This window comes from Saccoglossus kowalevskii, chromosome 21 (assembly GCF_978046115.1).
Source record: "Saccoglossus kowalevskii chromosome 21, keSacKowa6.1, whole genome shotgun sequence".
Lineage (NCBI taxonomy): Eukaryota > Metazoa > Hemichordata > Enteropneusta > Harrimaniidae > Saccoglossus > Saccoglossus kowalevskii.
The window spans coordinates 11,681,239-11,703,579 of NC_140661.1; the positions used below are offsets into that span (position 1 = coordinate 11,681,239).

The window sequence follows — 22,341 nt, forward strand, 5'->3', positions numbered from 1 at the left end:
ACTTGTGATATGATTTTTAAAACCGAAGCAAACAGATGATTGCTCAAATATCGACGGTTTTCATGTATTGCTCTACTCTAGTATCGTACAGAGTGTTACAATATTGAGCAACAGTTGTTGGATAGCTTTGGATCCAAAAATTATTCTACTTATGCACAAAATTTCGTCTTTGACACCGGTCACTACCTTCGATTTTGTTTTGTGTTAGTCGTCTGTCATATTACTTCATTGATAACTATGCTTTTCCGCACTTCAAACCATAGTTTTGTTTGTGACATTTCCCTGTACACAGTCCTGCTCCTGTTCTGCAGTGTAGTGAAGTCACAAGGTTAGTAAACGAGCGAACCGTGTTCATGTTGGGTTTATTTTACATAAATAGCAGTACCGTCACCGGCTCTACGTTACGGCTTACGTTACAGACGATATACAATCGCCAGCCTAGGATGATGTGTAACATCCACCGTCACAGGCGCGTGATGAGGATGTGTACGTTACGTCAAATTGTCGGCGAGCTATTGTTGCTATGTTTATCTGCTTCACTTCATGACTCCAAACAAAACAACGTTGAAAATTACAATATTGAGAGGGAGAACACTCTGGTTACCATTAGTAACACTCTATATTGTTATAAATTATTATAATCTACTAACTGTCCAGGTATCTAGAATATGAGAGATGACAATTATTAACTACATCAAAACTAATCAATATATACTCAACAAACCAAAAACACTGCAGTTTTTTGTGGTCAAACCACTGGCGTTTGGTACAAATTAATAACAATAAGCTAAAACAATCATTAATAGTGATGGTGTGTAGTATTAAAGCGGGAGAGTCGTCATCTGCGCATGCGTCAGATGGCCATAGCGTATCATTGTTTACAAACAAGCGTCTACCCATGAGCCTTTGTGTTTTTAGCGTGTGTTGTTATCGTCGCTTGGAACTCAATTCCCGTGTGTGCGCAGGTGACGACCCACCCGTTTTAAGCATATAAATAATGATGATACTAGAATTCTGATTTTTGAGTATGGAAAAAAAAATCAATGACTAAAGCTGAGAAAAAAATATCTCTGTTTCTCGTTTCCGCGCGCATCATTTTGAACTATGCGCCTCGGGCGTGTTTTTCCTTCTAAAGCATTCCAAAATTAGAAACATTACTTTTAGTTTATGTTAACCCTAACAAGGAAAATACTAGTAACTTGAATCCGAATCTGAGACCATCAATTTTGTGTATATATTTGCGCATGGCTAATACGATAAACTGGCCATCATTCCCAGGCAGTGTTGAAAAGTTGCTGCAACAGTCAAGGCTCCTTTCGTAGACATTGAAAATATGTAATACTTTTATCATATTATATTCATACAGATAATAATAGAATTCATCCTTACATAAAATACTATGAACCTGTCAACTACAAGAACATACATACCCCATCCAATCTGGCGCGACACAAGAGAGACACAGCAAGGGATTCTGTGATAAAAGTGCAATTCACTGCTTTCAGTAGGTAAGTTTAAAAGCAGTCAGACTCAGAAGAGTTTGTTTTGTCTTTTCAACATATATTCAAACAAATGTCAGCTAGTTGCAAACTCTGGGAAGGCCACTCAACTCGAAGTCTGGTACACAACTTTAAAGGAAAAAAACATGTAATTAGACTGGGGTAAATATGCCAGGGCATGTTACATGTTTAGTGGTATAAATTGCTGTGTTCAAATATCCAACATACTTTCCAAGAAAATCCTTGTGAAAAGATCAAAAATACCTCTTTTTAGGCTTCTCCGTAGCAGAAATGAACTTTTCTGCTGTGTTTTTCCAACTTATGGCATTCATCATGTCAAGCTCCCTACTTATTTATCATCTTCAGAACCTAAATACATGTTAGTGTTATAGGTATGTGATGACTATGACACATGAACATGTCTGTTTGCATAGTATTGTATTGCAATTATGACACATGCAATACAAAATTAACTTTTACCCTTCCCCAAAATTAAACTACCTGTGTTTCTAGGCGTTGGTTGTAATGATAGACTGCCCCTTATTGAATGGCTCAGAACAGAAATGAATCATTGTGAATCAAGGTACGCACAGCCGAGTGGGAAGCTAGCACCAGCATTCAGACGTACTTAAAAGCATTGAAATTTTTATGTTTTATTTTTTTCCACAATGTTTGCGTAAATTCAGACCATCAAATATTTCATGCAATAAAGGTTCCCTATAAAGCTGTGAATGTTCTGAGATTGCAACTTCAGGCCAAAGCACACTCTGCCATGGCATAGGCTGCTCCCAAATCAAACTCTCAGTAGGTGATTTCAAAAGTATATCAGTATACGTTGTATGTTGTGGCTGTACCGGTACTTCATAATATAACATGCAATCTACATGTAAATTATAGGGTATTAGATCAACACATCCCTTTCTATGTATCCATGCATAGCAATGTAATTTTGATATTGAAGACTGTTATTTCTTACAACTAGTAATACATGTATAAGCCTAAAAATACATCGTTATTGTCACAGTCATTAGTATTTAGGATAATTGTTTTGTTTTTCAGAGAATTCAAGCTGCTGTTATCAGCAAACAGTGGTATTTTTTCACCTGGGGCCACTTTATCTATTATTGGAAAAGGCAGCAACAAAACCCAAATGATCAGTTCAAAACAATTGGGTGTTTACAAGGGTATATTAGAAGGTGAGCACTTGCACATTCCAACTACATTCGTCATCTGCCAAAGCTTATAAATAAGTTAAATTAAAGAGGATCAACAAAATATGTCTGTGTATAAAGTATTATTATACATCTAGCGAAGAAAACAATAGAATAAACTGATCTATAAATTGCGAATACGGTAATTAGTAAATGTACGGCGAGTTGACCTGCTCAGCTGTTAATGACAGTGACTCTACTGTTTGGAAATCTGAGACACTCATACTTGTATTTAAATGCTAGTGCATTTGCTAAAAATATATCAGAGAAATAATAAAATGTTCAAATGATCACACGATTGGTTTGATGTACTTTCCAATACCTTTAAACATGAATGTTACTTTTCAGAGGTAGAGATGTGACATTCTATGGTATTATGGTGGTCATTTTGGATTTACACGAATTAGCAAAATTTCCCATCGTGACGTGTCATCATGCATATCGACCTCAGTGTTTGGTTCTAGACAATGGCAGGCTTAGCCCTAGGGAACCTACATGTATTTGGCTTCAAGACTAACATGTCATTGACAAATGCTGCCCATGTTGTATCTCAACAACATTGTGTTAAGCAATGCTCGTTGAAGTCATTTTATAGACTTCCCAGTTTATTATGCTGGTTTGGGAACCTATCAGTGTGCCCTTATTTTTGTAGGAATTCCGGAGTCACAAAAGAAATCTCCAAAATTAGGTTTGAGTCAGCTTGTTGACTGCTGGGGAAGTTGGTGTTAAAAAAAAAATGAAATTATATGTGACTGTGTAGGTAGACACAAACAAAATTGTTGGGGCCTATGATTTCTTTTGTTTTTTTAACTTATTTTGTTTATAAGTGTAAATTTCATTTTATCAAATTACAAATTTCATAACTATAGTATGTTGTTTTTCAAAATCACTATACCAATGACAAGCAAGTGAATTAATTAGCACAAGTAGTTGCAACACAGCAAATCTTTTTGCATTAGTGGTAGGTCATATAGGCTTAGAGGGTACATTGGTACCTTGGTGTTTGTGGATGTTCATCTGATGTTTTTTGCATCTATTGTACATTATGAATAATGCATGTATAAAGATTGAATGCATTCATGCAAAGTGTGTCAGACATGTGGCTCAAGAACACGCTTTGTAATATGGTTTTAATTAAATCCCTTTATTCTGTTTTTGCTGTTAGATGAACCTACAACATCAGTTGTTCATGGGCATTTGCAAGCTGGCGTATTTAATGGTGTTATAAAAACACAGGAAGAACATTTTCATGTTGAACCAGCTAAGCAACACTTCAACCAGTCACAAGCTTTTCAATCTATTATTTTTAAGGGAAGTGATGTGCACTGGAATGACACTGATCATGAACATGGGTGTGGTCTGAGAGGAGAAATTGAGAAAAAGTTAAACAAAATACAAACATCAGCATGGAAGAATTCTGACAGTAATAATATGCATCAGTGGCCAAGAAATAAAAACATCAAATTATCGGTTTACAAACAATCACAGTTAAAAGAATTATTGAAAAACGCTACCCAGAATAAGTTATTTAAGAGAATCAGGAATGAAACAAATAGTGTTAGTCGTCAGCATGAAAAAAGTAAGGAAAATAATATTCACAACAATCATAGTACAGGACAAAATATTTATTCAAGAGATGCAAATATACATGATGATTCAGACACCAGTAAATCCAGCAGAAGGAAAAGATCTATGCCATCTACTGTAGTTACATGTCCACTGTATCTTGTTGCTGACCATACATTTTATAAGCACGTTGGAGATAACAATGCAGCTACCACACTGGCTGAAATGGCGTACTATATACAGGAAGTTGATAATGTATACAGAAGTACAGATTTCAATGGTGATGGTGTAGGTAAGGCATTTTAATATAATTACAGTGTACATGTGGTTTATAGTCAATGAACCAAGTTAATTCAAGTACCAATCTTATAAATCTTATTATGAAGTAGTATGTGCCATAAACAATATGCAACACAATTAATAGAATAACCTGGTCAATGTAATGTTTGTAAGCCAATAAAGACAGACACCTGTACAACACGTGTGGCCACATCCAAGCTTTATTCCAGACCATACTACCAAAAACTACTCCCTAGCATCATTGTCATTCTTAATATATTACAATCAAAAGTTGTTTTCAAACAGTCGAACATTACCAAGCATTTATGTTGATTCGACTGTGGTTTAGATTTCAGCATCCAGGGGTGTCATCAAGCTCAAATCCAATGGTGGGTAATCCAAACTGGATTCCCTAGAGGTGGTTTGAATCTATTTTCTTCTTAATAATTTAAGATAGATGGGGGTCTCGATCAAGTGAGCTTAACCGGGAAACAGTATTGTTTGCTAATGGATAACCCTTTGATGGGTAAACTGGTATTCACATAGATACATATTACTGGCAACATGAACAAGCACCCCCCCACCCATTTTTTACTATTATAAAATTATTCATTTAACAACATGCATAAATATGTTTTACAGTAGTACTGATCTATATATTGTGCCATTCATAGGTTTGTTGTAATAATACCTGATAGAACAAATCATTCATTTTCTATACTTTAATGTAACTGAAGTAAAATGGACTACCGTATTTTTTTGTTTGATCGCTTTATAGGAGACAATATAGGATTTTCAATTGCTGGGGTAACAGTATTTGAGGATATCTATGATCCAAACTACAAATTTACAGAAAATAACATTCCTGCAGCAGAGTACTTGAACAAGTTCTCAGAGTATAATTTTAATAGATATTGTATGGCAATACTGTTTTCTTATCGTGATTTTGGTGGCGGTGTTTTGGGTCTTGCCTGGATTGGATATTCAACATGGCTAGGTCCCCCTGGAGGTATGTATTAACAATTATGCAAAATACACAAAAACAGTAATGCACACCTATAGTAACCAGCTGTCACATTGTTCTAACTTTGAACTTCGAACTACAAACTTTTGACACATTTCCTATAAATCTCATTGACCAGCAAGGATGTAATTTACACTCTGGCGCATTCGACTAACAGACTTTATCTTTTTTTCTTTTCTACAAGGAGTATGTCAGTACAGAGTGACTCTCATGAGTGATGGAAAACAGCGGAGTATGAATACAGCAATGGTAACATTATATAACTATGGTACCAGGGTACCAAGAAAAGTTACAACTATCTCTGTCATGCATGAATTGGGACATAGTTTTGGTTCACCGGTAATAATTTGCTATATGCACAACTTTTTTTAGTCCCTATTCGGGCGCAGTCTGAAAACGAGGACTTATGGATTGACCTGTGTGTGTGTCCACCTATAAGTCATGCCTGGACTGATTACATTCAAACTTCACACATATATCATGCATAATAATGGGTATTACCGGATTCTGCCGTAAATTTGCCCAGGGCCGTTAAACGGTAGTTCGTGTTTTTAAAAAAATAAATTGGGACCAAGAAACCGCCCAGGGCGATTTTTCGGCAGTTTTTTAAGGTGTTATTTTAATCTTTTCTGATGACTAAAAGTTTCGCCGTAGTCATTGACGCCTATTCAAGAGTATTGATGTTTATTGTGACTACTACAGACTAGCGTGAATGGGTTAGCTTCATTTCGACAATGAGCTGTTATCGCTGTAAACAATGTTAAATTCTTCTTCAAATGCTCAGTTTATCTTTTGAAAACAACTATTTTTTTTTATTTAAAAACAAATCATGCCGCTTTCCCATAAAAACCCAAGCCAAAAGATCGTACAACATCGACAAATCTCTTCCGTGCTGGTGTTCAGTAACATTAACATATTTAAATGAGCTATGGTATTTTGAACACGTTGGCATCATCCATCGTTTTCATTGGTTAATTATCGATTTGACCTGTCAGGTCAAAGAAAACTGTCATTCGCTTACGATGAAATAAGTTGAAATTTATTTGCATTTCATAACAATTCAATGTATTTATTTTTTGCACATTATTATAATCATTACTAGGTAATAATTAACAATTGTGAAATGCAGCATGACTGGATTGCGCTACCGCGATCATTTGCTATTATTTGCAATGCAGTTCGTTTGTATTTGAAACTTCTTTTAGAATATACTTTCGTTACTTATAAAATTAAACCCAATAATTGTATTTGCCGCACAAGGTTCGTTAATGTGATTTTTTTTTTTAGAAAGATGCGCGGTCTACTTTTTAATCCAGCAAGAAAAAAATGTATAAAATTTTAGATTAGCTTCTGCAATAGTTTCTTTCGTGCGTGGAAAATCGATGTAGGTGGATTTTTCAATAAAAATATAAGCCCCCTAAAAATATTTGATGATAAATTTTTGAAAACTTGAACCCCAAATAAGGGCCCACCAGCAGAATCCGGTATACATATGAACATCAATTTGTTTCACTATCTGATTCAAGCTGGCCGAATGGCGGCCATTTTTGTGCTGGATAATCATCAAAACCAAGCAATTGTGGCATTCAGGAACTGGATCTCTGTTGTTTACAGATGGATTTTTTTGGAACTCTGTACATGCGTTGGACATTATTGGTTCCTGATGCACGTCATTTTGATTATTGACAGTCATTTTTTTTTAGTGAATGCGGTTCTAGTGCCATATCTCTAACATGTTTTTCTGATTAAGTTAAAATTTTATATATTCATTATACATCATGTCAGATGTACAGATATATTTGTTTGTCTATTCAATTCAAAATGGCCGATCAGTGGCCATTTTGTTTTAATTAATTCAAGAGCAATATCTCTCAATATAGACAAGCACTCGCTTGACAATCAGATGCAAGATGACTAAATGAAAGTCATTTTAATGTTAAATTATCATAATCAAGGATCAGTTTCTAGATCCATATCTTTGACATGTTTATGTTCAACTATTTTACTTGAAACAAAACTATATACATGTATCTTAAATTTGATAACTAACAGTGACTGCCATGCATGGCTTGTTTTTTATTGAAGCATAGATAATAGAACAAATTATTACTTTCCCCTCATCTTTGGACTTAAACGTAATATTTTATTTTTGTGTTACTCTCCTAAACTATTTTCAGTACTATAGTTTTTACTAGTAGCATCTATACTTTTTAATAAGTAAATGCAACATTGGGCCATTCCAGTTTATATCATTCCAGTTGATGAGCTTGTGTGTTTAATTCATACAGGGTAAAATTTCCATGGGTGTATAAGTCATACAAAGTTTTATTTCCAAATCACCATTCACCATACAGTAATGGAAATCCAAAACTATAGTTCCTACCCGGTACTTATGGTGTTAATGAGTTCCATTGTGCAACCATACAGAGTAGGATTTCCAAATATAACTCTCATCATATGCTAATTTACCAAGTTCAAAATTTTATATTTGATAATGGAAATCCATATAAACTGGAATGGCCCATTATCAACATTTTTGTTTTAATAGTTGATAGGGAGACTAAACTTTTCAACTTAAAAAAACCCAAAACCTTTCAACTTATTTAACTGGAGGTGCAGCAGATATAAGCTTCTCCAACTTAGTACTGAGGGGATTCACATTTCTTTATTGGTGAAAACTGATGAATAACATATTTGTATACATTTATTAATATAATAGTTATGACTTATTTTCAGCATGATCCAAAAAACAGAGTATGTTCACCAGGTGGGGAGTATGGAAATTATTTGATGTATTCTAAATCCACTGATGGTAGCAAGGCCAATAATTATGTGTTTTCCCAATGCTCTAAGGCATACATGACTCCTGTTATTACCACAAAGGGAAGTAGATGCTTTCAGTGTAAGTTATGGTATCATGCCTTCATACATACTGTAAAACATGGTCTTTTTTAGCTAGCATTTTATTTTAACTGAGTTAGCTAACCTGCAATTTCTAAAGATGTTTCTAATTTAAATTTGCTAAAATGGCAAAGGGTTTTACAGTATTCATAATCGAATGGTATTTGTGTCAGTCATCATAGCAACTTCAGTGATCATCAGTAAATCGTGTCTCCTAAAAAATTGTCTCACAGCCCTGTCATGCTATTCCAAATCTTAGAATATGATTTCTGTTACAAATTACACTACTAGTATATAAACCATTTAAACTATTAGCACTAGTTGCATATAACAATTTTTGACTCCCATGTGCGAAGCACAAAATGGGAGTCTTTGCAGTTAGTGTGTCTGTATGTGTGTGTGTATGTGTGTATGTGTGTGTGTGTGTATGTGTGTCCGACTGTTCCACTGCTATCTCAAGAACCATACATCGGTTTTTGATGAAACTTGGTGCATAGATGCTCTGGGCCAATGCGCAGATTTGATTAGGTTTTGGTAAAAATCCATGCTCGTTAATTACCTAATTTGCATGATAATTAGCTAATTTTTAGCTGTTCTATGACTGTTCCACTGATATCTAAAGAACCACTCATTGGATTTTGATGAAACTTGGTACATAGATGCTCTGAACATATGCGCAGATTTGATTAATTTTTGGTAAAAATCCGTGCATATTAATTACCTAATTTGCATGATAATTAGCTATTTTTTAGTGGTTCCATGACTGTTCCACTGATATCTAAACAACCACTCATTGGATTTTGATGAAACTTGGTACATAGATGCTCTGAACTAATGCTAGGTTTTGATTAGTTTTTGGTAATAATCCGTGGATACTAATTACCTAATTTGCATAATGATTAGTCAATTTTCGGTTTTTCCACTGATATCTCAAGTACTAATCATCACATTTCAATGAAACTTGGTACATAGATGTCATACGACACTGCACAGACCTGATAGTTTTTATGGTAATATCAGTACATATTAATTACCTAATTTGCATAATTAATTAATTTTCAGCATTTGATATAAGTAGTTAGCATTACATTTCAATGAAACTTGGTACTTACATACTCAAGGACTATGCAGAGATTGATTGTTTTCGATAAATATTTGTGCATATTAATCACCTAATTTGCATAATTAGTTAATTTTCAGCTTTTCCACAGGTATCTCAAGTACTAATCATCGCATTTCAATGAAACTTGGTACATAGATCCTTTAGGACTATGCAGAGACCTGATTAGTTTTAGGGTAAATAATTGTGCATATTAATTACCTAATTTGCATAATTAATTTTCAGCTTTTCTACTGATATCTAAAGTACTAATCATCACATTTCAATGAATCTAGAATTATGCAGACCCAATTAGTTTCCGGTAAATATTTGTGCATAGTAATCACCTAATTTGCATAATTAACCAACTTTCACACTGATATCTCAGGTACTATACATCACATATCAATGAATGTACATGGATGCTGTAGGACAATAGACAGACCTGAATAATTGTGGGTTAAAATCTGTACATATTAATTACCTAATTTGCATAATTAACCAATTTTAAGCTTTCACACTGATATCTAAAGTACCGTAAAAACTCCAAAATTTCGACCGGTTTTAAATAATTGGTGTTCGATATGTGACGTGTTTTTATAGTCAAAATTAAGGTGCATTTTCGGACGGTCGAATTTTTCAGAATAGAAATCAGCAAATGAAAAAATGGGGATGATAGACAGTGTGCTTCATTAGTTTTTAAAAAAATGCAATGTCCGTCAATTGACGTAAACTTCCTCATGTTTCACGGTAAAAGCAAAGGTCGTGGCCGAGTTGTAACTCAAAATCTAAACAAAGTCATCAATCAGTGAGTATTATGACAAGCAAAACAAAACATCAAGACGCGGAGAAGAGGTCAGCACAAAACAAATAGGTCAAAAGACAAAGCTGTCTCGCACTACCTAGAAAAACTTGCGAATGTTCGAAGTACAGGTACCCATTGGACAAAAGATGCATGGAAGTTTAGCAAACTATCTCCCCGACCCAGTGCAATGTATCCGGTTAGAATCAAAGCTCACGTGTCCCTTATTTGAGGGACCAAATTCTGCCGTAAATTCGCCCTTGGATTAAAAAATAAAATGGGATTTAAGAAAATAAAATGGGACTTTTAAGGTGTATTTTGGCGTCATTTTTCGGACATTTCAATCAATCCTGCCGGCTAAAATAGAGTCTAAGTTTTACCGTAGTCATTGACGTTTGTCTATTCAAGAGTACACGTGTATGATTTTTATCGTGACTAGCGTGAGCGGGTAAGCTTCCTTTCGAGAATGAGCTGTTATCACTGTGAACAATGTTAAATTATTCTTCAGATGACCAGTTTATTTTTTAAAAACAACTAATTTTTTTATTTAAAAAAAATCATGCCGTTTTCGCATCAAAATCCAAGCCAAAATATCGTACTACAACACCAATCTCTTCCGCATTGCGTTCAATAACATTAACATATTTAAATAAGCTATGGTAATTTGAACACGTTGGCATCATCCAGCTTTTTGATTGGTTAATTAGCGATTTGACCTATTTGACCTAAGAGAACATGGCGGATATCCTACAGCATCAAACGTTTATACGAGACCGGAATCATTCGCTTACGATGAAACTAAGTTGACTTTTATTTGTATTTCATAACCATTCAACAAATTTATTTTGTGTACATTATTATAATCACTACTGAGTACAGTAATAATCAACAATTCAGAAACGCAGCATGCCGAGATTTTTGTGTTCGTTTTTATTTCAAACTTCGTTTATTTAGAATATATTTTCGTTACCAATAAAATAAAAATCTCTCAGTCAATCAGAAACCCGGATTCATGCCTTCGAGGAAGGTCCCGTTTGAACGCTCACATCGTGTTTTTTTTTCGTTTGGGGGAAAACTAAAACTGGTCGCAATTTTCGAATAAGAATGAGTCGGCAATTTTTAGTGGAGTCGAAAATTTGTAGGTAAATAAAACACAGAAACCGGCAAATAAATAGGCGGCCCGAATTTTTAGAGGGGTCGAAATTTTGGAGTTTTCACGGTACTAATTATTCCATTTCAATGAAACTTAGTATAAAGATGCTCTAGGACAATGTACAAACCTAATTAGTTTGGGGTAAAAATCTGTTCATATTAATTCCCTAATAAGCATAATAATTCATAATTTTTTGGTTCTAATCACATTTCAATTAAACTTGGAGACATAGATTTTCTGTTACATTGCGCAGACCTCATTAGTTTTACACTCAAATCTGGTCATATTAATTTTCTGATTTGCATAATTAGTTTTCAGCTAAGTAATTTCGAATTATATTTAATGTGTCTCCAATACTCTCAGCACATGGGAGTTCTTTCTAAGCTTTCTTTGATTTTATCTACTTTGTATAATTACTGAATTTATGGCAATTTGAGCCGATTTAAAATTTGCGTTATTGAGCATATTAATGCACGTATTGCAATAAATTATCAGAGAGAACTTCACACTCACCTAATTATGTCATATTTTTGAAATGTTTTAGCACTATTAAAATTTGTATTAATAATAATATGATTTACACTAATGAAGAAATAATCTCACCATAGAAACTTGTGTGAAAAAGTCAGTTTTCACCATTTTCATGAGATTTTGGACTCTTGGTCTGGTGACCTTTTTTCAGTTCCGCTGTCGACTTTGTCGAGTGGAGCTTATCATATGAGTGATTGTCCGTCGTCGTCCGTTGTCGTCGTCCGTGTCAATGTTTTATATTTTCAACTTCTTCTTGAAAACTACAAGCCTGAATGCTTTGATACTTGGTGTATATGTACCTTGGGTAGACCTCTCTCAGGTTTGCTCATTTCATGATGATATTTTCTGTTCTTTAATTGTAATGTGCATTGCTAACAGCGGAGCTATCTCAGCCGACAGGCTGTTTGTTAGCTCCCGTGAAACGGAGCTTATGTGGTACCAGTGTCTGTGACTCTGTGACTAAAATTTGTTCCACTGATAACTCAAGATCTACGATTTCAATTCAAATGAAATTTGGCACACAGCTAATATATGATGAGTAGATGCGCTGATTAGATTTTGGTGCAATTCCATGCATATTAATTAGTCAATTATTGCATTAATTAATTTATAACTTAGAGTCTTTAAAGTTTCTTAACAAATATTTGACTATGGTGAGTAGCCTAATTTGCATGTTGCAATAACGTATTGTGTCGCAAAAAAAAAAAACTGGTAATTTTTCATTGGAAGGTCTGCAAAATTGCGAATTTTAGTATATAATGATTTATTATATCATGATGGATGTTATTTGAGCAGATACAGCGAGTTACAAGAGTGACGCGGCCATTTTTTTCAGTTTGACGAAAAAGCATTACCCTCCCCGATTTTCATGAATGCAAGTTCAATTTCACTTTGTGCGTCATATTCATCAATAGAAATAATCAAAGACAGATGCCGTACAACTTTCTGCCAATCTTGATTCGTAAATGTGCTGGTTACATGTACAGTGTTCTCCTCGGCCCGCGTCGCTTAGACAATAGCCGCGTAACTTTCATTTCGCATGCGATTCTGCAGTGCTCTCATCAGGTCTTTTAAGGGTATCTGGTCCGATACTGTTCTTTCTTTCCACGATACTGTTTCCCTCAAGCTGGTCCGTTTTCAGGCCATTGTTTTGCAATGATGAATCAGAACAGAACAATTCGTGTGAACTGATCGATCCTAACTTATTATCTGGATACTTGTATTCACCTGCAGATACTTCGGCCTACTTTCAAGCATGAATATAGAAGGAAATCAATGATTTTTTTTCAGTATCGTTCCAGTCCTTGCAAGAAATTTATATAATCACAGTTCAAAAATTATTTATGATCATTCAAAATATAGTGGCCATGACTGTCGGTTCAACCCAGTACTGACCTTCACCGCTATTGCGACACCACGAGCAGAGAAAAGGAAAGCTGAATCCCCGCGTCTACACTTAATCCATGTACAAGGCAGACACCCGACAGCAACAGCAAAGTTTGTCAGTTTTATTCAAGATATAAATTTTCTATTTTATGCATTGGAGCTGACTGAAAGCACTTCCAATGTGATCTAATTTGTAAACAATCTCTTTGCACACAACCCCCAGTGTCTTCTCCTCGAGCAGACAGTAATGTTTCACATTTGTTTTTGCATGGTTTCCATCTTACTCAAATAAAGCGAAGCAGTTGATTCCTATTTTACTTAGTGTTTGTTCTTGTTTGATATTTTTAAACAAAAATGCACTCATTAAACAAATAGTAAAAATGCATTTTTTTGTTTTTGCCGAACGGGGACATGGAAGCCAAAATGGAGGTAGTTTTGTGTAGGGTCGATCGCGATCTTTAGTTTGTATCAAAAGCACGTCTCACAAATGAAATATTTTTTTTCGAGCAATAATTTGATAACAATTAAACAAATTTCAATCGTTGGCGTATGTAAGGGCTGGATCACTTACTTTCAAGCGCTCAAAGTCCGGACGAACATTAAACTACGATGTTTTTATTTATCTGTTCTAGATATGTTGTACAGACTTTTTAGTTGTACTATTTTGATGATTTAATTTCAAGAATCTGTCAAGAAAACAATCTGTTGTTACTTTACATGTTCACGCAGGTTTAATTTAGCAGATTTTACTTGTCAGCGAAAATAGCGAAATTTGCCCATTGCGTCAGGAAGATCTATCCCGATTTGCTGCACTGAGGTTCATTGCGGTTTTTACTACTCCATCGCTAATGACACTAATTACCAAGAATTAAAAAAAAAACAAGTGAAATTAAGTCGCATTGGGAAAAAACCATAAAAAATTAAAGCAAAAATTATTCAACTGCAAACGAGACAAACCCCGACCTCTGGAAATACCTCATTCATAGAGTGCCTCATTAGTGCCCTTTGTTTACAAGTATAGTGTTCTTGCATGTTTTTCAAAATACCCATATCAAAATCATGTGTTTCCATATACAGTATGTCATAGATTCTCAGACATCTTGATCAATTTTATTGATGGATTGACCTACATGCAATTACATTCACTTATTAGGCAAAGCATATACCTTTATAATACATGCTCTGATCACACTGGAGCTATTTATTTATTTGATTTTAATGTTTGATATCCTGATGACATGGGTCCATAATAAATAAAAGTATGACAAACACAATGTATAATTTTGCCTTCTGCTCTGCCCCCAAAGTTAGCATATTTAGCCATCTGTGAAATAAGCATGAACAAAACCTTGTCAATTAAGTCTGTATATTAATCTCTCACATCACCTGAAGGAATGTTATTTCATTTATTGAATATCTTGTTAGTTTACAATGGTCCTCAGTGTGGAAATAGAATTGTAGAAGAAGGAGAGGAATGCGACTGTGGAACATCTGCTGAGTGTATATATACAGATAGTTGTTGTACACCTCTTGGTGGTGCTGGCACTGATCTGGAATGTACACTTAGAAGAGAGCTTGGTGTTAATTGCAGGTAATGTCGAACCTTGTAAAATCCAAAAAAATTTTGCTTCTTGTTATAATGCCCGTCAGTATAAAACCTCAGTCTCACACCTTTTTCTTTGAGGAGCTTTTTTTTTTCAATTCCTGGTATTCCCCCATTGAAAAAAAGCTTCCCATAGTAGAAGTTAGATAGAGTTCATGTCTTTAAGCAAATTTTTTTGAAAAGTTCAGTGAGACAAACATGCTTTACAGTAATTGGTAACTGTTAGCAAGATTTAGAAAGTTATGGCATTCAAATAAGGGTTGTTTTATTTTGCAAACCTTTTGAATCTGGGGTTAACTACCATTAGTCAGTTAATTATGACTGATTGATAAGTTATTCATATGTTGAGGATACCGGGGTAACATATTTTTCTCATATAGTTATATTTAGGGAATATGTGTGTTATAAAGCATTACTATCTAAAAATTACTAAAATGATGTCTTAGCTTTAAATTATCACACGGTAATGAAAATTTCCATTTGCATGTAAATTCGTTTCAACAACAAAAAACCCCAAATTGAACTGTGATAATGTCTGATATTATAGGGGCTGTGGGGATTCATTCATGTTTAAATGACAGGGCAGGCACGGGGTTATGCAAAATGCAGCTGAGCCCACTAGTTAAGTGAACATCCCATCATTTTCTTTTAGTACCAGACAATCTCCCTGTTGCTCTGAAAACTGTGCTATAATACAAGAAGAAGACAATTATATGTGTAAAGCGGAGACTGACTGTACCAGTTCATCATACTGCAAATATCCTTTTAGTCTTGATGACTAGCATATTATAATAATTATTTTTCATCGTATTATTAAATCATATATTTAGTCATCAATTATAGTATGAAAGCAAGACAAGCGAAATGGCCTACGTTCAATCTTTTGCCAGTCACTGATGGCGAATGGCTAAACAAGTTGCGTCACTTTTTTCACCAATGGCTAATTTCAACCATAGATATACTCTAGAAAATAGTCATCGTTTAATAAACATGCGATTGCTCACAGAAAGGTAGATTAAACCTCAAGAAAACGTAGCTTAATATAAGTGTATATATTACTGTAGCATATTTCAATTTGCTGTACATTACTCGTTATATTGTTATTGTTTATAATGAAATTTTCCCCCTGTTCATGAAGTGGCTAAACAAGTTGGTAATTGGCAGGGAAAACAATGTAGTAGTGATCACCATGGTTTAAAACTACTTCATCCATAGTGGAAACCCGGAATGAGGATAGGATAATAGCTTGTAGCTAGTTCAGTCTATATTGAACACACGGTTTGTTAGATGAAACATATAGTGTGTATTGTTTCTATGACTCTCAAAAGTTTCATACCTACTTATAATATTGTTCCTTAGTGTATTTACTGGCATAGATGCTGACTGTCCTGTTCATAGTTTCCGCCCTAATGGTACTACTTGTAATGATCATGGTAGATGCTTTGATGGAGAATGCACTTTAACAGCTTGCTATGATTTGGGTTTAGAAGACTGTCTATGTGTTGATGATTATACTACTTTCTGCCATCTCTGTTGTTTGGTATGTATAATAATAATATTTTAATAAGTTGGGCATAATACTATTTGCATAACTATGTTAAACTGTTATATAATGTATAGCCACTGAGTGACCTATGTCAAAACAAATGTATCAACTATTTCAAAAGTATTCTGTTGAACATTTCCTCAGGTGAATGACACGTGTGTTTCATCAAAGTATCTTGGTTTGACATCTACTAATGGCAGTAGTCTTCTAAAACCTGCTGGAAATACCTGTGGTAATTACACAGGTAAGAATAATTGATTTGACTTATGGAATTGTTTATGCTTTGCCCTATATTTTACAGAAGCAGTCTATTTTTTTTTACGTAAAGCAAAGGAGTCATTATCTGTCCATGCGGTAGATGGCTATAGTGTGTCATTGTTTACAAACAAACTCTACCCATGAACCTTTGCGTTTTTAGTTTTTAATGGCGAATATTTTAGTTATTTTTGATTTCTAAAAACCTGCAATTAAGATTTGTCGGATGTTTGGTAGGTATATACCTTGTAGTGATCTCTGCATTTAGATTGGTTCATTATATTTTAACACAATGCCTGCTGACTCTTTTTTTTCCCCATTGAATTTGGTATATTTGTGAAAACTGTTTTATTTCTTTTTGATATTTGGTAATTTATTAAAGCCAAAATTACTTTAAATAAAAAATGAATAAACATTTTGAGATGTGCATGTAAATAGCTGGAAAATAAATTTTGGTCAATCAAAATTTCCGTTTCCATCTGTCTAGGTACTGTTGGCATGTGTAAAGCATAAACACCCTAACATTAAGCCTGTGTATGTTCTTATCTCCTGCTGGAGTTTTTTTTAGCTCCGCTGTCGACAACGTCGACACAACGGAACTGTTCATATTACTGATTGTCCGTTGTCGGCCGTCATCGATGTCCATCGTCGTTAACTTTACAATTTCAACTTCTTCAAAACCGTAAGTCAGAATGTTTTCAAATTTGATATGCAAGTACCTTGGATGGTTCTTTCTCAGATTTGTTCATTTCATGTCAAAATCTCAAATTCTCTATTTTTGGTGAATATTTTAGTATTTTTTGGTAAAAAGTGATATTTTCGACTTCTTGTTAAAAACCACAAGTCCAATTGCTTTGATATTACATATATAGATATTACATGTGAACCTCTCTCAGATTTGTTCATTTCGTGATGATATCTCTAATTCTCTAATTTAAGTGAATATTTTTGTAATTATTGGTAAAAAGTGATATTTTTGACTTCTTGTTAAAAACCACAAGTCCATTGCTTTGAAATTACATATATAGGTACTACAAGAGGTCATCTCTCAGATTTGTCAATTTTGTGAAGATATCTTTAATTCTCTATTTTTGGTGAATATTTTTGTAATTTTTGGTAAAAAGTGATATTTTCGTATTCTCGTTAAAAAAAGCAAGTCCAATTGCTTTGATATTGCATATATAAGTACTACAGGTAGACCTCTTTCAGATTTGTTAATTTGATGATGATATCTTCAATTCTCTAGTTTTGGTGAATATTTTTGTCATTTTTGGTGAAAAGTGATATTTTCGACTTATTGTTAAAAATCGCAAGTCTGATTGCTTTGATATTATACATATAAGTACCTCAGGTAAACCTCTTTCAGATTTGTTAATTTTGTGATGATATCTTCAATTATCTAATTTTGATAAATATTTTTGTCATTTTTGGTAAAAAGTGATATTTTCTTGTTGAAAACAGCAAGTCCGATTGCTTTGATAGTATATGTATTGTTCATTTTCTAATGATATCTCCTGTTCTTTAATTGAAATATGCCTTGCTAACAGCGGAGCTATCTCATCCGACAGGCTGTTTGTTTTTATGCAAATGATGGCAGGTGTCATGCAAGCTTTCAGAAGTCAATGTGTCATTTTGGCTCAGTATTGCATGGATTAAAAACTATTTTTTGCCAAATAATTTTGGTACATTTCCTTTGTATCTTATTGATTGTTGGTCTTTCCATGTTCTAGGATATTGTAATGAGTATGGAGTTTGTGTGATGGTTGATAGTGACAGTGCTTTGAGCAGATTACGAGGGTTATTCTCCAGTCAAACTATCAACAGTGTAACGCTATGGCTAAAGAATTACTGGTAAGTTTTCTAAGATGTGTGCACACTTTTTGGTTTTTGTTCAGGTGTAGCCTGAAAAGAAAACCATTAAATTGCATCACATCCTAATTCATATCCGTTCACAACAAGAAAGTTTTTGGCAGCTTTCAATCAGACTTTGCATGTTTGATGCTAAATAGTTGATTAAAATTGTTTTTCCAATCTGTACATATTAGTTACCTAATTTACATACTAATTAACTGCTTACAGCATTTTTTGTTTGTATACAAATGACAGTCTCTCAAATGAATTTGAACTTCCACACAGTCTATTTTGTGGTTGAACAGTTGAATAATATTAGGCTATTACGAGGGTACTGCAAAGTATGCATGAAGACAGTAGTACAGCAGGAGTATCGGCTGACATGCAGTGGAGGTCAATGCAATCGTGTGCTGTCTGAGTGCATACTTTGTGGTATCCTCGTAATAACCACATTTTTATACATCTTTTCTTCCCAAGGATACATTAGAGGAATGCCGAAATCCAAAACGTTTAGAACAGATTTAGGGAACTTCATTGTGTGGGAACTGGTCAAACCCATGTTTGTTTTTACCTTGCCCGTACCATCAAAGATGGAAGGGAAAGGTATATTAAGGGAAAAATTTTGTCCGGCGTTGTCGCTGTTGTTGTTGTCGTCGTCGTCGTTAATAATTGTTATTGTGTGCATAATAACTTTACTAATTCTATTCCAAACTTTATCAAACTTGGTCACCTTATTCATCAGTATAAAGTCTTCCCTGAGTTTGAACAACAGATGTCCCATATGAAAATATCATGCAAAAATTGAGAAAATCTGATAAAATATTTTGACTGTTTCTACTTGACTGATCACTGGTGATACACATCAAAGGTCACTGATCTCAGTGGAAATATGCATTGTTGTATGTGTTCAATGAAGCAAATGATTTATATTGTAATATCCTTGGTAATGTATCTCAGAATCCCATACTGGGTTTCAAAACCAACTCATGGAGAGATTGCACAGTCTGATACACATTTGCAAACCTACCAATAAAATCTTTACAGAAAACAAGATGTCAGAAAATCAATATAAGCACTCCTATGAACTTGGTGCCTAACTTTGATCAAGATCTGAAGCTAATAGAAAATCTGTTTAGTTCAAAGTTATCAAATCAAAAACAATACATAAAAATACATTAAAAGCAAAACATTTCATCCACATTTTAAAAAGAAAATTATTCTAAAATATATGTATTCTGTATTTGACAAACAGTTCATTCGACAAATGAAAACTCACAGGAATATGTTTCAGCTATTAGAACAGAATGATAGAGTTTTTATAATACTAGTTTAAAAACGCACTTCAAAGATTGCAGTGTAGATTCTCAGGAGGCAACAGTACTGTTGACTTCTCCCTCCACTGGACACCAACTAACTATTTAAGTTGATTTGCATACAAAGCAGAGCTTGCAACATGATAGCTATTCATAAAGGGTGTTTTTTTTTTACTTTTCATATAATACAGTAGTCACACAATGAGGCAGTTCATATTTGTCTCAGTAAATCATTAATTTTTGACAGACACCTGTACAAAATACTTGGACTAAAGCCAGCTAAAATTTTCTGTTATCTTGCATGTTTTATGAATCTATTCACATCTAAATGCAGCACTTTTTTTTGCAACGAGACATTTGTTTTTATACTAAAATATCTGAATTACTTTGAATAAAGCTGGAAATTATGTCCCTTAAAATAATTAAACAAATAAGGCACCAATGTTTTTGTAAGATATTTACATCTTTTAAGGACATTCGGTAGACTGATTTCCCACTGTTGGTTCAACCCCAAAACTTGTTTGTATTCAAAATTAATTATGACAATGCATATTTATATTGAAACAAACTGTGATAAAGGAAATTATATTATATAACAAAGGGCAAGGTCACCAGAGTTCAAAGCTATGTTATTATTTTACTTTGATTTTGATTTTGTGATTTTTTTGAATTCCGCCTTACATACATCTGACCCGATGCATATGTAACGAGATTTCAACGAGACCCACTATCGACGATTTTAGTCAACGAATCACAAACCCCAAAACTTGTTTGTATTCAAAATTAATTATGACAATGCATATTTATATTGAAACAAACTATGATAAAGGGAATTATATTATATAACAAAGGGCAAGGTCACCAGAGTTCAACTATGTTTATTATTAGAGGTGTTTACGCGCATAATCGTTCCCTATTTGGAATTCGCATTTCCTAGTATGGTAGGATGCAAATACCCAGTGCAATACCACAAAATTACGGCACACTGTAACTTATGGTGTCACGGTTACAGATGTATAATAATAATTTGGAATTTTGTTTGTAATTAATATGAGCATATTAATTAGCTAATATGCACATGCATATACATACATTGTATATACTACATATTTTTACAACTTTATAATTTTTTTGTTGAATTAGGTATTATGCTTTTGCTGCTCTAGTTGGTCTCTGTGTCATTGGGACTGCTGTAAAATTCTCTTATCCTCGAAGTGAGTCACCAAGAACTTTAGCCTACAGTACAGGCATCATGGCGGGAATCATTGGGGAAGCAGAGGAAAGGTTGGAAATTATTAGTATACGATTACAAGAAAATGCTGCCCAGGAAGTGCAAGAGGAAGTGAAAGAAGAACTAGATAAGGAAAAAAAAGTGGAAGCTGGTGAGTAGTCACGTTCAGTGTTACGTACAACATCATTTCATAGGTCAGCGGAACAGTGGACGTAATGGTGGCAGAGAATAGAACAATATTAACAAGTTTCTGCTAATGACAGATACTGTCGCATGCATATATTTGCACAGTGTAATTTGAAAGAGAGAAAGTCACAGACTTAAAGATGCAAAATTAATGTTATCTCACATGATATTAAAGCTACTTGCAGTATTTTAACAGGCAGGTCTCTTTTTAGTTTGTTTAATATTGATAATATTTGTTTGTTTCACAGTGATTGCAATGAGTCGTCTTTCAATGTTCTTCCCAACAGCCAATCAGGAGGTTTTGTCTCAGACCATAAAAATGAGTGCTTCTGAAGAAGATGCTGTAAAATCGTTACTAATCAGAGGATATCCAATGAAACGCAGAGATGTTCCTAAATGAATGTGTTATGTAAATGTGGTTTTCCGTAAAAATAAAACATCAATGACCTCGCTTTTAGACTTTTTAATTTATAAATCGTGTATGAAGCATATACTAATTTTGAGTGTTTAATGCTGTTATTGAATGTCACTGTTGACTTCTTTTATGTGCAATTTGCATATACAAGTATGTGCAGTATACAATTATCATGCATTTTTCCATTTTGGCATTTATACATTTTGGCTTCAGATGAGTAAATAAAATTAAGTGATTTACTTTTGGACTACAAACAAATCAGTTGAGAAAAATTGTACAGCTGCCACCTTGATTGCCGACCAAGTGCCGCCCCCGACAATATTAAGTTAGCTGTTAGCAAAATTAAATGCAAAAATCAGTTCACTATTTGTAATTGAGATCAATCACCAAATACAGTAAAATGAATGAATAATGTTGATCAATCACATTCATCGCTTTTTTTGATCTACAATTAAAAATTTACAGTGCAAACTACCAAGATTGCTTTTGA

At 34.1% G+C, this 22,341-nt stretch overlaps 1 protein-coding gene across 1 annotated transcript; it reads left to right on the top strand.

Moving 5' to 3' along the window:
• Positions 1-156: 156 nt before the first annotated feature.
• On the top strand, positions 157-21,887 carry LOC102807735 (disintegrin and metalloproteinase domain-containing protein 10-like). The gene is made up of 14 exons (XM_078011197.2): positions 157-328; positions 1,367-1,508; positions 2,559-2,695; positions 3,876-4,568; positions 5,334-5,564; positions 5,764-5,918; positions 8,316-8,481; positions 14,877-15,042; positions 15,707-15,835; positions 16,414-16,594; positions 16,745-16,844; positions 18,586-18,706; positions 21,163-21,401; positions 21,685-21,887. Exons 1-14 carry the CDS (start codon positions 238-240, stop codon positions 21,834-21,836), a joined length of 2,703 nt encoding a protein of 900 aa, XP_077867323.2. The 5' UTR covers positions 157-237; the 3' UTR covers positions 21,837-21,887.
• Positions 21,888-22,341: the final 454 nt, after the last annotated feature.

Excerpts from the sequence above, each read along its gene's own strand:
- LOC102807735 (XM_078011197.2), top strand. The coding sequence starts at position 238 with ATGCTTTTCCGCACTTCAAACCATAGTTTTGTTTGTGACATTTCCCTG. Across the intron at positions 15,043-15,706 it reads GAGCTTGGTGTTAATTGCAG|TACCAGACAATCTCCCTGTT; the intron begins GTAATGTCGAAC and ends ATTTTCTTTTAG. Across the intron at positions 16,595-16,744 it reads TCTGCCATCTCTGTTGTTTG|GTGAATGACACGTGTGTTTC; the intron begins GTATGTATAATA and ends ACATTTCCTCAG.